This window comes from Salvelinus sp. IW2-2015, unplaced genomic scaffold (genome assembly GCF_002910315.2).
Source record: "Salvelinus sp. IW2-2015 unplaced genomic scaffold, ASM291031v2 Un_scaffold2194, whole genome shotgun sequence".
NCBI classification, from domain to species: domain Eukaryota; kingdom Metazoa; phylum Chordata; class Actinopteri; order Salmoniformes; family Salmonidae; genus Salvelinus; species Salvelinus sp. IW2-2015.
Genome location: NW_019943524.1, coordinates 51935 through 68290, shown reverse-complemented (window position 1 = coordinate 68290; position 16356 = coordinate 51935). Strand labels below are relative to the sequence as shown.

Here is a 16356-nt window from a genome sequence, read left to right as displayed (position 1 = left end):
TCAGTGTAACAACAACACAACAGCCAAGATACGCACCAGGCTTTCATGTCCCGTCGCTAACCTCTAAATGAACTGTCACAGATAAATCAATGTTGGAGGCAGAGTTGGGGTCAATTCGAATTGAAGTGAGGAAGTACACTGAAATTCCAATTCCATGAATAGAAAAACATTTGCATATATTATCAATAATTTCTCATTTAAATGAAAAGCTCTTCAAAAGTTTTAAATTGAATGAACATTTCCTGAATTGACTGAATTTATCTGCAAACATTGATTTCCCAAGGATTGATAGAACTATGGGGCTGCTAGACCAAACATGGGTCAAGACAGTCTTGTGACAGAACCTGTGGCTGWGACACTGTTTGTCARCAACATGCAATGTGTTGTSKACACATCAGCTTGTAGACGAGGCCTTTAMCCATCTACTTGGTTACAATCTAGACTGGTCCCAGATCTGTTTGTGCTATCATGCTAACTCCTTTTCACTCATTGTCTTGACAAACAATACATGCACTCATCTCCCCCCGTCTTGACTACTGCAACTTACTACACTCAGTATCAACTCAAACTCCCTCCATAAGCTTCAAATGGTTCAAAACTCTGCAGCCCGACTCCTCACACACAATCCTGGCAGCATATCACCCCTGTCCTCCGTAAACTCCACTGGTTCCCTGTTTCCCAACGCATTGATTACAAGATCCTCCTTCTGACCTAACAAAGCCCTTCACCACCTTAACCCCCCTTACCTCTCAGACCTTCTCCCCTACCAACCCATACACGCACTCTGTTCCACCACTGCAGGACACCTTGTCATCCCCAGGTCCAAGCTCCAGAGCTTCAGCAACAGGCCTTCTCCAGGGTTGCTCCTAGGCTCTGGAACTCCCTCCCTTCAGTCCACTATCTAACCCTACACCAGTTTTGTATACAACCCCAATCCCGCCCCTTACCCTAAACCGGGTTTGTATACAACCCCAATCCCGCCCCTTACCCTAAACCGAGTTTGTATACAACCCCAATCCCGCCCCTTACCCTAAACCGGGTTTGTATACAACCCCAACCCCGCCCCTTACCCTAAACCAGTTTTGTATACAAAACCCCAATCCCGCCGCTCCCCTAAACCAGGGTTTGTATACAACCCCAATCCCGCCCTTACCCTAAACCAGTTTGTATACAACCCCAATCCCCGCCCCTTACCCTAAACCAGTTTTGTATACAACCCCAACCCGCCCCCTTAACCCTAAACCAGTTTTTGTATACAACCCCAACCCCGCCCTTACCTAAACCAGGTTTGTAATACGCAACCCCAATCCGCGCCCTTACCCTAAACCAGTTTTGTATACAACCCAACCCCGCCCCTTACCCTAAACCCAGTTTTGTATACACCCCAACCCCGCCCCTTACCCTAAACCAGTTTTGTATACAACCCCAACCCGCCCCCTTACCTAAACCAGTTTTTATACCACACCCCAACCCGCGCCCCTTACCCTAAACCAGTTTTGTATAACAACCCCAATCCCGCCGCTTTACCTAAACCAGGTTTGTATACAAACCCCAAATCCCGCCGCCCTTACCCTAAACTAGTTTTGTATACACCCCCAATCCCCCGCCGCTTACCCTAAACCAGTTTTGTATACAACCCCAATCCCCGCCCCTTACACTAACCAGTTTTGTATATCAACCCAACCGCCGCTTACCCTAAACCAGTTTTGTATACAACCCCAAACCCGCCCCTTACCCCTAAACCAGTTTTGTATACAACCCCAACCCTGCCCTTACCTAAACCAGTTTTTGTATACAACCCCAAACCCCCCCCTTACCCTAAACCAGGTTTGTATACAACCCAAACCGCCCCTTACCCTAAACCAGTTTTGTATACAACCCCAATCCCCACCCTTACCCTAAAACCAGGTTTGTATACAAACCCTAATCCCGCCCCTTACCCTAAACCAGTTTTGTTACAACCCCAATCCCCCGCTTACCCTAAAACCAGTTTTGTGTAATAACAACCCCAATGCCCGCCGTTACCCTTTTTCTTACAAGAAAAGCGCTATATAAGTCCCATGTATTATTATTATTAAATAGTACTGTAACACATTTCACTCTCTGCAAAGCACAATTCACATAAAAGTTATAGATCTTATTCAGATGGATAACTGTAGCATCCCCTGAACATTTACATTCAATATCCCTCACCACCCCAACCATGCTGAAGGTAGTTCTCCCTATACCCACCCACCTGCTAAAGATAGTTCCTCCCTAAACCACCCACCTGCCTGAAGTAATTTTCTCCCTATACCACCCACCTGCTAAAGATAGTTTCCCTAAACACCCACCGCTGAAGTCATTTCTCCCACCAACCCATCTGTGAAGTCATTTCTCCCACTACCACCCCTGTTGAAATTCATTCTCCCAAACCACCCCCTGCTGAAGTAATTCTCCCTAAACCACCCACCTGCTGAAGTAATTTCTCCCCAAACACCCACCTGCTGAAGTCAGTTTCTCCACCACCACCTCACCTGCTGAAGTCCATTTCCCCCACCCACCACCTGACTGAAGTCAGTTCTCCCATACCACCCACCTGACTGAAGTCAGTTCTCTCTCATACCACCCACCTGATGAAGTCATTTCTCCCCACACCACCCACCTGTGAAGTCATTTCTCCCCATACCACCCACCTGCTGAAGTATTTCCCCACACCACCCACCTGCTGAAGGTAGTTCCTCCCCACACACCACCTGCTGACGGTAGGTTCTCCCCACAGTGCATACCACCCACCTGCTGAAGTAGTTCTCCCCCACCACCCACCTGCTGAAGGTAAGTTCTCCCCACACCACCCACCTGCTGAAGGTCAGTTTCCACACCACCCACCTGCAGAAGTCAGTTTTCCCAACCAACCACCCACCTGCTGAAGTCAGTTCTCCCCACACCCCCAACGCTGCTGAAGGTAGTTTCTTCCACAATAGTTAATCCAAACTGGCGTGCTATCGCCATTTTTAGAAGGAGACTGCGAGACAGAGACCAGAAAGCTACAGCAGGACGCTGGACAGACAACAAAGAGGAAAGAGAAATGTTCAGTTACTAACATTTTATCTGGTTCTGAACTAGGCTATATCAATGTATTTGGTGGTTGAGGAAATTTGCCAGGGCCTGTACTTAGCAATCCTACCAAACACAGTTGATCCACAGAGAGCTTTTCACCTCAAGATAACCATATTTCATATATGTAAAACAAGAAAATCAAACAAGCAAAAAAGAGAACTGAAACTGGATGTTTCTCAGCTCGGTATTTGCATAACTGTACGTATCAAAACACAATCAGAAACCTAATTCCGGTTCTGCAAAAATAATTTGAAGTGGGGGAAGAGAAACACTGTCTGAGTCTGACAACTGGGAATGACGACATTGAGCTAATGGAGGACATGAGAAGAGAGGGTAGGAAGAAACGCAAAGAGATAAACACTAAGCAAAAAGTAAAAATTATACTGTTGAACAATCGCTCACCAAACGCAGTTGAACCTAGTTTGTTAAGTGAGTGTTGACAGGACATGCTTGTTTAAATGTTTTCGACTGCATCCACAGAGTAGGCCTATGACAGGCAGACAGACAGGAAAAGGTTATAATACACCCAATTCAATGGAATGTTGAGCAAATCGTGATGAACTATGGGTGTTCAGACCCCATTATAAGAAGACAATCCCACACACCCATTCTAAAATAACATGTCTTGGTTCCCTTCAACAGGGCTGTAGTGGAGCAGGTCGAGAGGTCAACTTCCTCGGTGTCCACATCATAAGGAATTAACATTGTCCCACACACAGCAACACAGTCGTGAAGAAGGCACAATAACGCCTCTCCCCCTCAGGAGGCTGGAAAAGATATGTCATGGGCTCTCAGAGCCAATAAAAATTCTAAAGCTGCATCATTGAGAGCATCCTGACTGGCTGCATCACCGATTGGCATACGACCGCAAGGCGCTACAGAGGATAGTGCGGATGGCCCAGTACATCCCGGGGCCAAGCTATCTGTTATCGCAGGACCTCTAATATCCAGGGGCGGTGTCAGAGGAAGGCCCTGGAAATTGTCAAAGACCCCAGCAATGGACTTCACTCTGCTACGGACAGCAAGCAGTACGAAAAGTATGAGAGGAATAGCACTCATCGATACATTAGACCTAAATGCAGGATCAACATTCTCAGAAGAAATCTTATGCGATGTTGTATACACATATATCACAGAACGCTATATAGACAAATAACATTCTCTATTAGCTATGATTTCTAAGACGGAGAAACAGCATAGAATTTGAACCATTCGGTGTCAGGATTTTAAGTGATTGTTGGCGATGGAAGTACAGGAGCAATGTGAGTACGATGAACAATGATATAGTCCGGCAAGCAGAGATAAGGTAGCCATAGATGCTAAGAGACAAGCGTTCGTAAAAGGAATAAGTGAAACCAAGGGAAAGATAGCTTCTGGCTGAATACATTGGATTACAGTTTAAGTGAAATATCTTTATAAATGAAACACGAGTATCAGCACACGCCAGCCCACACACACCAGCACCCGTGACAATGAGAAATCTTAACGAGAAGTAGCAGCTGTAGTTGACTAAGAACAGATCTACTATGATTAGCTCATGAAGATGAGACCAGTTATTGAATTAATACCAGAAAAGCATTGCGGCTGGATCGAGGTCTTTCCAGTATGATACGAAACGAGGTCGATGAACGACGACATAAGTAACGTGATCTAGGTCACACACGGAGTATAGACCACGTATAAGAGACTGCGCGATGTTCCAGGACATAAGTTTGGGATCGATAGGTAGGTCGACTGTTAACAGATAAGAATCGCAACCAAAAGATCTATTTCTTCCTTAGGTGTGAAGGGATTATAACACAAACAACGGGATTCGTATATTTTCAAACGACTGATATGATCATAATCGCAAATTTTCGAATCCAGAAAGTTATTAGAGATTGAGCGCCCGTTTAGTGCGCATCTAAGATCTCCATGTATTCTTGAAACCATCGGAACTAGATAGATAATTGCCGACGATGATCATTTCATCGCAGCATGTAGATTATCATGCATGTGCGTGGAGACAGCTCCCTGATTTCTATCGATTCTCGGATAGCTAATGGCAACGGACGTCATGATTTAGGTAGTTATAATCGATCGTGTGACGATCGCCGAAAGATAGAATGAGATGCCATATTAGAGAGTCATACATTTTGGGGGCGAGATTTATCTAGTGCCGGAGACGGGTGCAGTTATTCGGACCTAAGTAAGAAGAATTTTGTTGTTTCTTTTAGCACGTGCAGTATGTGATAATACGAAGTAGGTCTGGTATATATGCATCTTATCATATAAGCGGTGCACTCAGTGAGCTCACTATCTGGTATGGGCGCCATCTGGGACAAAAAGTACCCTGAACAGCTTCGACCCACAAGCAAATAAGACTGCTGAACAGTCAGTCAAATGGCTACCCGGCTATTTGCAGTGACCCTGTATTGCAACGGACTCTCTTGCAGTGACTCAATGCACACTCACTCACACTGACAGTCAAACACAACACAGGGCCTCCAGAGTGGCGCAGTGGTCTAAGGCACTGCATCGCAGTTGCTAACTGTGCCATAGAGATCCAGTTCGAGTCCAGGCTCTGTCGCAGCCGGCCGCGACCGGAGACCCAAGGGGTGGCGCAAAATTGGCCCAGCGTCATCCGGGTTAGGGGAGGGTTTGGCCGCAGGGATGACCTTGTCCCATTGCGCTCTAGCGACTCCTGTGGCAGGCCGGGCGCATGCACGCTGACACGGTCGCAGGGTGTTTCCTCCGACACATTGGTGTGGCTGGCTTCCAGATTAAGCGGGCATTGTGTCAAGAAGCAGTGCACTTGTTGGGTCGTGTTTAGGGGACCATGGGTCTCACCTTCGCCTTCCAGAGTCCGTACGGGAGTTGAAGCGATGAGACAAGACTGTAGCTACCAATTGGATACCAAACAATTGGTAAGAAAACACTTTCACACACGCTGCCGCTACTCTGTTTATTATCTATCCTGATTGCTAGTCACTTTTACCCCGACCCACATGTAAATACCGTATTACCTCAATTACCTTATAACCCTGCACATTGACTCATTACCAGTGCCTCTTGTAAACTCAGCAAAAATAAAACATCCTCTCACTGTCAACTGCATTTATTTTCAGCAAACTTAAAATGTGTAAATATTTGTATGAACATAACAAGATTCAACAACAAAAGTAACAGTCAGTATCTGGTGTGGCCACCAGCTGCATTAAGTACTGCTGTGCATCTCCTCCTCATGGACTGCACCAGATTTGCCAGTTCTTGCTGTGAGATACCCCACTCTTCCCACAAGGCACCTGCAAGTTCCCAGACATTTTTGGGGGGGAATGGCCCTAGCCCTCACCCCGGATCCAACAGGTGTCCAGACATGCTCAATGGGATTGAGATCCGGGCTCTTCGTGGTCCATGGCAAAACACTGACATTCCTGTCTTGCAGGAAATCGCACACAGAATTAACAGCGCTGTCTTACACCCTGACTACACCGCTCGCTCATGTCCACGAAGGTGGAAAATACATTTTGAAATCTATATTATTCAATATTGCACCCACACTGCTCACGTGAGTCAACGAGCATCTGCGTTGCCAAGGGCTAAAATATAAGTCAGTTCTATTTGTGACGCAGATCGCGCTGCAAGTCCTGCCTCTCCCATCCCCTCATGGTTTATAGAAGGAGATACCCAGTGCCATCTCCTCATTGGTTATACCCATGTGGGTGATTGAAAGACTAACTGTGTTGTCGGTCGTCATGGTAATACTATGAAAGTTTAGATGCCAATCACCATATAGGTTCAAAGAGAAAAGCCTGGAAGGAAGAGAGATGACTAGAAAAGATTGATTGACCGTTTTATGTGTGGATTAATTGTCGGAGTGAGGACCTTGTGCATTTCAGGTAAATAACAACTCAATGTTTATATCCAGGACAAATTAGCTAGCAACAGAAAGCTAGCTAAATAGAACAAATTAGCTAGCAAGTGCAAGCTAGCTAAATTGGCATAAATGTTTAATTATTTAGATCTGTCCCCAAATTGACTAATTGGTTCAGAGTTTGTTTTTATATTTTAACCTGTGTGTCGTGATCACGTTTGGTGTAGGGGACAAAATAATGTATCACTAAATGTATGCACGATGGCGCACGTGCCGCGCAGCCGGTTTGGGTTCTGTCTCACAGTACGGCATTGCAATTTTTGCCCTGGCCACATCTGCAGTCCTCATGCCTCCTTGCAACATGCCTAAAGCACATCCACACAGATGAGCAGGACCCGGGCATCTTTCTTTTGGTGTTTTTCAGAGTCAGTAGAAAGGCCTCTTTAGTGTCCTAAGTTTCCATAACTGTGATCTTAATTGTCTACCGTCTGTAAGCTGTTAGTGTCTTAACCACCGTTCCACAGGTGCATGTTCATTAATTGTTTATGGTTCATTGAACAAGCATGGGAAACAGTGTTTAAACCCTTTACAATGAAGATCTGTGAAGTAATTGGATTTTTCCAAATTACTTTGAAAGACAGCGTCCTGAAAAAGGGATTTTCTTTTTTGCTGAGTTTATTTAGCCTCGTTTTTGTGTTACTATTTTTTTTATTAGTAATTCTCTTACTTTTTAACTCTGCATTGTTGGGAAAGGGCTCTAAGTAAGCATTTCAGGGTAAAGTCTACAGCTGTTGTATTCGGCGCATGTGAACAATAACATTTGATTGGATTTGATTCTGGTGTTTGGCCATCCTTAGCTATTATACAGTTTTCATACTATCGTGACCCGAAACGCACTGTTCCGGCAACTACATACAAAAGTATACAGACACCCCTTCAAATGAGTGGATCGGCTATTTTAGTCACACCCGTTGCTCACCAGTGTATAAAATCAAGCACACAGCCATGCAATCTCCATAGACAAACATGGAAGTAGAATGGCCTTACTAAAGAGCTCAGTGACTTTCAACGTGGCACAGTCATAGGATGCCCTTTTTCCAACAAGTCAGTTGGTCAAATTCTGCCCTCCTAGAGCTACCTCGGTCAACTGTAAGCGCTGTTATTGTGAAGTGGAAACGTCTAGGAGCAACAAAGGCTCAGCCACGAAGTGGTAGGCCACACAAGCTCACAGAACGGGACCGTTCGGGTCTTCGGTTGTAACACTCACTACTGAGTTCCGACCTGCCTCTGGAAGCAACGTCAGCACAAGAACTGTTCGTCGGGAGCTTCATAGAATAGGTTTCCATGGCCGAGCAGCTTAAGATCATCATGTGCAATGCCAAGCGTTGACTGGAGTGGTGTAAAGCTCGCCGCCATTGAACTCTGGAGCAGTGGAAATGCGTTTCTTGAGTCATGCTTCACCATCTGGCAGTCCGACAGACGAATCTGGTTTTGGGATGCCAGGAGAACGCTACCTGCCTCAATGCATAGTGCCAACTGTAAAGTCTGGGGCTGTTATTCATGGTTTGGGCTAGGCACCTTTGGGATGAATTGGAAAGCCAACTGCGAGCCAGAAACCTAATCACCCAACATCAGTGCCAGACCTCACTAATTCTCGTGGCTGAATGGAAGCAAGTCCCCGCAGCAATGTTCCAACATCTAGTGGAAAGCCTTCCCAGAAGAGTGAAAGCTGTTATAGCAGCAAAGGGGGGACCAACTCCATATTAATGSCGATGATTTTGCAATGAGATGTTCAACGAGCAGGTGTCCACAAACTTTTGTGTATGTGTATGCAGTGTATGTTATTTTACCCATTTTTCTCCCCAATTTCGTGGTATCCAATTGGTAGTTACAGTCTTGTCCCATCGCTGCAACCCCCTGTACGGACTCGGGAGAGGCGAAGGTCAAAAGCCGTGTGTCCTCCGAACACAACCCAGCCAGTGTGTCGGAGGAAACACTGTACACCTGGCGACTGTGTCAGCGTGCACTGCGCACGGTCCGCCACAGAAGTCGCTAGTGCGCGATGGGACAAGAACAGCCCTGCCGGCCAAACCCTCCCCTAACCCGGACGACGCTGGGCGAATTTTGCGCCACCCCATGGGTCTCCCGGTCACGGCCGGCTGCGACAGAGCCTGAACTCGAACCAGGATCTCTAGTGGCACAGCTAGCACTTCGATGCAGTGCCTTAGACCACCGCGCCACTCGGGAGGCCCTTGTAGTGTATGTTTGATGCAGAACTGGGCCAGTGCAGCACGGCGTGGCTCAGCCCGGCTGCACTCGGCGGTGTAAAAAGGGTATTATCCAGTTGTGAGCCATACCMTTTCCTGTCAATCTACTTCAATGGCCCTGAAACTCTGTGTTTCAACAGCCTTAGAGAGCAACAATAAACAGTCTGCTGCGGACAGATGACAACCGTCATGCGCCTGTCATATCATTCACCACCACCAAGACCTATATCACCACTACATTCACTGTGTGTGAAGGCAAGGCAGTATTTGCTTAAGAAATATAAGGCATCTCTATCCTCAGTTGCTATAAATCTGATTACGTCTTTCTGTTTAGACAAAGGGACTGCTGTTGTGACTGGCCTCAAAGAAATAGGGTCCCTCTGTTTAAGGGTAGATATAAACAACAATCAACCCTTGTACTTCTTGCCAATGGTCAGGTGTGTCTACTTGTGTCACGTGCGGAGGGTCACCCCAGAATAATAATAATAGTTAATTGGGGAGGAAGGTAGGGAATAAACCTGTCTCAGAGGCAGTGTCTTCATGCTAAAGTTAATGTGCTGAAGATCTAATTAAAGACGAATGTATGATAGAAAAAGCAGTGTCATTAATCTCAAAGATGAATGCATCTCTTTCATGGCCTAATATTAGGCCCAAATTCATTTAAATCAACAAATACTATGTCTAAACTCTAGAATTAAGCTATTAATGTTTCATTTTAAATCATTGTATAAGGATAGATAAAGGACATTACCTGCGGAAGACACATTTCAACTAAATGCCTTCATCTGTACAACTGAATACGTATCCCCCTTTCCCTTTCATGCATTTACAAATGCAATGTTGATGCAGTTAGATTATATACGAATTGTCGTTCATGTGAAATTTGAACGTCAGTTGCTGACTAAACTAAGCTAAACATCCAAGTGATGTTGGTCTTGATATGAACATCATAGATGTAACGCAAATAATACGTTGTATTTTTCATAGAAATTACGCCCTCCTGCCTTCACCGTTATTGGTCCAACCGAATTATTTGGCCTAAATGATTGGACAAACGACAATCCACAAAGTGATGAAGCAGGTCCAAAACAAATAATTCCCCAAAATAACGTTTACTTTATATTTTTTTAGTCTCAGGACAACTATTAAATACAGTTTTATGAAATCCTTATTCTTACCTTATAAAAGGAAGTCTCGGTATGTGAACTTCATGGGCTGTCCTTAGTCAGCGTATACAATTCCTCCTTTTTAAAACGATGTCCTCTCCGTTTACTTTCGACTCAACACCCGAGGTTGCGTCGTTAGGCTGTGGATGTGTGCAGTAGACAGCCCTGTGTATTTTTACTCAGTAAATGCCAGTTAGGAGGCGATGACATTGCACCAGACACAGTGAAAGGCCGAATTCATTGTGCAAATCCAGATACAATCGTCAACAGATGCAATCACGTGACCTGATCCTGTCTGTCACGTGACCCTACAGCAGCTGTGTGTGGGGTTTTGGCTGGGTCATTGCTGTCCAGGACGTCCCAATGATCCCGATAAGCACTAACCGTCTGTTCCCTTTTCTTTCGAAATACAGGAGTCATTTGGGGACATGAAACTTGTATGTCTCTGGCTATTCTGTATACAGGTGCTATTGTATAGTCATTTAAACTTATGACAATTGCCCAGCGTCCCAATTAGCCCAGCGTTGTCCGGGTTTTGCCGTCATTGTAAATAAGAATTTGTTCTTAACTGACTTGCCTACTTAAATAAATGTTCAATTAAAACAATTGTAAAAATGGCGGTCGTACTGCTCCCTGGAAGGGCAGTTAGAAAAGGTGGAACAGGTTGAGGGTTTGTCAGTCAAAGCTGATATTCAACACACACACATCTGCAAGTCCACATGCTTGTTTTAATAGAAATTGATACCGGGTGCACAGAAATATCTTCACACAAGTCACTGATGGTACAAGTGAGGAAAAACCAAGCCAAATGTCAACCTTTATGAGAAAAAGGCAGTTTACTTGTCCTTTTTGGAATGAAGCCACAACCACTCATCCAATTTCAAGTAAAAGGTATGTTGTCACAGTTCTTTCTCCCCTCCTCCACATTTAGATATGTACATAACAGACAAGGGATATAAAAGTCTGACCTAACAGTTTAAAAACATATTTACAGTCACAATCATTATTGCACAAGGGTTGTGTTTGAAATGGCACCTTATTCAGTGCACTACTTTGACCAGAGACCAATGGGCAGTGGGCAAAAGAAGTCCACTACTTTGACCAGAGACCAATGGGCAGTGGGCAAAAGAAGTGCACTACATATGGAATAAGGTGACATTTCAGACAGAGTCCAAGGACTCCGTGTCCTGATGTAGGCATACAGTACTTATCAACACATCAAGTAATCATTTGCCTTTTAGTGTCTTCACTCCGTTCTCCAAAAGGAGGCAATGCAACTCCACTTAATGGAATAACATTAGTAGTTGATTGTTCAAGCGTAGAAAACGTCACTGTGAAAAACAAACACTTCTCATTCAATAGAAGTGCCAGACCTCATTCAAGACGAACCATTGGGAGAAACGGTGGGCAAAACGAATAGACTTGCTTCGACAGAACTTGTTAGACGTTCTGAACTTCAAATTTTATGTCGCACTGTGCACCGCTTAGTTCTAAACTGTGACCTCATTTGGTCAATGTTCATGGCTCTAAATGTTCAGATGACATCACTGATGATTCAACCATAGAAATACAATCTTATATTCTAGGACATCAATTTTAGTGGTTTCTAACAGACAGATGTATTCATGTGCTCTCACCCATGGAATTAGCTGTTATGGGGTCAAAGGTGGTGGGGATGACTGAAATATTCTGCTTCTACAAAATGTTATGCTGTTTTCAAATGAACAATACCTTGCTCTTGTTAAAGCTTGTAGAAGGGATTTGTTCCTATATATAGGTTCTCTCCTGTGCTCCAACTCTAAACAGTAAAAGGAACAGTAGATTCAGCACAAACCACATATTGTATTGCTAATGTATCAGTACATACAAAACTGTAGCTAAGAATGTATTTCCATATGCTTGAATTACTATCACATCAGTCTTTACAGGTAAAAGCTATTTACCCACCGATAGTCACCTCAATTAAGTTTTAAAGTACCTTTGTATGTGAAGAGAGGAATGACAAAAATGGATCAGAGAAAATTCAGACTCAAAATAAGGCTTTAGACTTCACAATAGTGATATCTAAAGTACAAAATTGAGCCTGGAACCCAAACTGAACATGGCTTTGTTTCACTACTCAGTTTGATCCCAGGCTAGTACAGAGCACCCAACTCCTGACCATTCTGTACAGGCAGTGCATATCAGAATCTCTTCACTGGTATAAACGGTGATTCATGAAACTCCCAACATTAGAAGAGTTGCAGAGAGCAAAACAAAACTGTTGCATTGATTAATAATTGTAATCAATTACAGTCATTATAGTCAACAATGCAGTTGAGGTTCTTTTCACTTGTGAAGTCTTCATACAGACATATTTCAAAATGGTCGACGAAGTGTCTTTTTTAGGTGGGAGCTGCAAATACCTCTGACATCTGAGATGTTGTTGTTGTTGCAAAGGTCAATGCGTGAGACCAGCGCAGAACACAATCTGGATCAATGCAATGTAACAAAGTCATGAGGTGGAGAGTGAAGAGTTGTTCCAGTGGTTTTTATCACAAATTACACCCTCTTCCCTATGCAGTGCACTACTTTTGAACAGGAATCTGGTCAAAGTAGTGCACTACATAGGGAATATGGTGTCATTTGGGATACACCCGAAGTCAGTGAAATATGAKAGGGAGCCATCTTATCTTTCTCAAGCAGGAGATGTCTGTTTACTTGTGTGAAATGTAACGAATTAAAGAAAAAGTCTGGATTCTGGTATGACCGTTTGGGTTTGTGTGTAAAGCTTACAACAGGTATTTGTGATCTTATGGCGTTCCAGGAACCAGTGCAGATTTCAGGCCTTCATGGAATGAAGAAGAGTATTGTCAATGACAGGACAGTGCTCCTGGGTCGTGTTCATTAGGGCAGGAACATTTAAAAATGTTTTTCAACAGGAGACAGAAATTATAATTTCTTATTGGACAAGACCAGGTAGTCCTTTTACTTCTGGGTCTGTTTGTCTTCAGTTTGGTGCCTAATGAACAACCATGGCAAAAGAGGGTGAAGGAGAGGCAGGGTGGTAGACAAACATCTGAATCCATTCAACGGTGAGTCAAGTCAGTGCTTACAGGCTTAGGAAACCTACACTTGAGGCATATACCACCTCTTCATCCTCCCCTTCCCTCTCCCCTCCGCTGTGAGCTGCTGCGTTCTTCCTCTTTACCTGTTTGCGAGCTGCAACCCGGGGTCTTTGCACCGGCACCAGGAGGCGGAACCCAGGCAGAGCCACGGTGGTGCTGGACGCGGAGCCTGGAGTGGGGGCCGGGGGCAGCGGCGTGAAGGTGCAGGGCATCAGGAGTGAAGAGGAATTGGAGGAAGGGCTGGCACTCTGGACAGAGGAGTAGCCTGAGCTGTGGAAGTCGGGTGTGATGAATGAGGCGAGGGGCTCTCGCTGTCGGCTCCTGGTGCTCCCCTCCCCTTCCTCCTCATACTCCTCTTCCTCTTTGTCACCCTTACAGAAACTGTCATCGTCGCTGGAGAGGGCTCGGCAGTGCAGTTTGGAGTCCTCGGGCTCTGTTGCTAGCTCCAGTGTCATGGCCAGAACAGAGGCTGCACAGAAGAAGATACWGTTAGCTTGGCAGCATTTCACAGTGACTGTAGTGACCTCATGTGAACAAAAATCCAACCCATGTCAATTATTAGGACCTCACGATATCATGATACAAGATTCTACATTTTATTACGATTCTATATGTATTGCGATTTGATGTTGCCAACATATTGCTCACTATGTCTGCTGCAGATAAGAGAACATGAGAAAACGAGTTTTGGTCAGTCACAGAAATAAAATAAAAAGTGCTGAAAATATATTGATCATCATTTTTTTAAAGATGGAAAACAAGCTATAGGAAGAAAATACCAGAGTTTTGCCGCAAGTACAGCCGACTAGCTACAGTCAATTATTATTATTTTTTATTTATTTACAAATCTATACCTTGGAGTCAAATATCAATATAATAATCATCCTGAAATATTGATATAACGCAACTTCGTTTTCCCCATCACTATCAATTATGGATGCCTTAAAAGGAAAACGTCACACACAAACTCTTTGTATTGGTTTCATTAGTCCATTGCTGATGTAGTCAAAAACAGTTGTGCAATAGATTTTTCAAGATAAACAACATTCAAATACAGAAATACAGCCGCCGGTACGATGCATTGCATCTATGATGCTGCGTTTTGCATGCGTGTCTGCCTCTGAGCAGTCTGGTCTGTACCCCACATAAGGAGAATAATGTCTGACTAAGTCTTCCAGTACATAGTGATGTCACTACATCTAGTTCACCATTTAGAATGGCCAGCGTGACACCTCGTCTTCCATTAACCCCCATCTCTAGATAGGGCTGGAGTGTATTCATTAGTGCAGCTTTGCAATGGAAAACAAAAAAATAGGCGTTTCTTATTGGACACATTCAGGTCGGTCCCTCCCTGTTTGGTTCCTAGTGAATACACCCCTGGTATAGAGCTGATCAGAAATGATCACTCATATAGTTGATTCCCTCCACTCACTCTCTCCGTCCTTGGCCTCCTTCTCTCCTTCGCTCTCCTGGTCCCCCTCGTATCCGGAGCAGGAGGTGTCCAGGCTCCAGTCCAGCATGTCCCCCACCAGGGTCTCTTCCGGAGTGGACAGCTCAGCCGTGGGTGTGGCAACAAAGCTGCCTCGGTGCACAGGCAAGGACTCCTCCCGTCTCCTGGGGGAGAGAAACAGCATATTTATCCAAGTAAGCTTGGAGTCACRTGATATGKTGTGTGTGGTCTTCTCACTAGGACTGGGGAAACCATGCAGTTTATTAGGCTACAGATGGAAGTTATGAAGAASGTAACAGGGTGGTGAAAGTGCAGTGATGAGCTAGATGCTCCTTCCCAAGAAATAAAGGGTGTTATTCTGTTGACATGATGATCGATGCTTGACAAATAGAAATACTCCCWGTCTTCTCCATAATAATCTCATGTAGACTAGCCTGTCCTGCAGGTAGGAATAGTTTCTGTTTAACACAGCTTTTTTGACAAAACTAAAATCAGTAAAGTGGAAAATGCCATGGAAACGCACTGAACTTTAGATTTTTATTCAGTACATGAAAAGTTTAGCCCAAAAGTACATTGTGTGACTACAGCATCACACAGGCCGTTTGGTGGAAACACCACTGGTGGAAAAACTAGCATATTTTCTTTGTGCAGATKTTWKTTWKTTTTTGCATAAAAATATGTAACCTATTTGATGAAACCTAGCTACTGAGTCTTCTTAGTTTAGTTTATTAATCAATGTTTTTTTWAATTTATTGTTACTAAAGTCATAAAGGATGAAACAAAAGTGTAATATTTATTTCCATTGTGGTCATCTAGTGGGCAGATGGCAATTACTCAGTACAGCATAAACAAACAACTTTGGTTTGAAAGCCCTTTTTTGGATGAGACCAGCGCTGGACAACCACCATAAAAGGCTACGTGAGCGTGGTCACACTTGCCCAATCCCAAATTAACCCCAAGCTTTCACAATCTGCCGAGACACTTGGCAAGGACAGAGGAAAATCCTCCCTGGCCTATAAGAGAACAAGGTGGAGCTAATCATTATATTGCTCTCACATTTGCGTGGCTTAACGGTAGTAACCCACCTCTTGCTGTTGCTGGAACGGGGAGGAGAGGAAGGTGTGAATGTCAGCAGGCTGGCCCGTGGGGCTGGGCAGCACCATGTAGGGTTCCCACTCCAAGACCTCCAGGACCTGACAAAGCTCCTTGAAGTCATCACCTGGGAGAGGGAGAGAACACAGGTACACAAACACACTGGTTAAGAGTAGTGTTAAGTAGGCACGAAATGGAAGACAAAGCTCTTCAACTGAGGAGGTACCATCTCAACTTGTCAATAAGAACATCTTGTTTTTCTTTGCTTAGTGATGGGGGACAATATTATTTTGATATTCTGACTCCAAATATCGATTTGTAA

General features: G+C 44.4%; 2 protein-coding genes across 2 annotated transcripts in view; both read right to left on the bottom strand.

Moving 5' to 3' along the window:
* abca3b (ATP-binding cassette, sub-family A (ABC1), member 3b) overlaps nucleotides 1-2991 on the bottom strand; it is a 101361-nt gene extending 98370 nt beyond the window's left edge. The window contains 2 exon segments of the mRNA XM_070440078.1: nucleotides 2705-2735; nucleotides 2903-2991. Of these exon segments, the coding sequence (XP_070296179.1) occupies nucleotides 2705-2735; nucleotides 2903-2991 (120 nt within the window).
* Nucleotides 2992-11093: 8102 nt separating this feature from the next.
* Nucleotides 11094-16356, bottom strand: part of ccnf (cyclin F) — an 8987-nt gene continuing 3724 nt past the window's right edge. The window contains exons 2-4 of the mRNA XM_024140570.2: nucleotides 16028-16161; nucleotides 14925-15106; nucleotides 11094-13961 (exon numbers count right to left, since the gene is read on the bottom strand). Of these exons, the coding sequence (XP_023996338.2) occupies nucleotides 13477-13961; nucleotides 14925-15106; nucleotides 16028-16161 (801 nt within the window). The 3' untranslated portion in view covers nucleotides 11094-13476. The remainder of the gene's footprint in view (nucleotides 13962-14924; nucleotides 15107-16027; nucleotides 16162-16356) is intronic.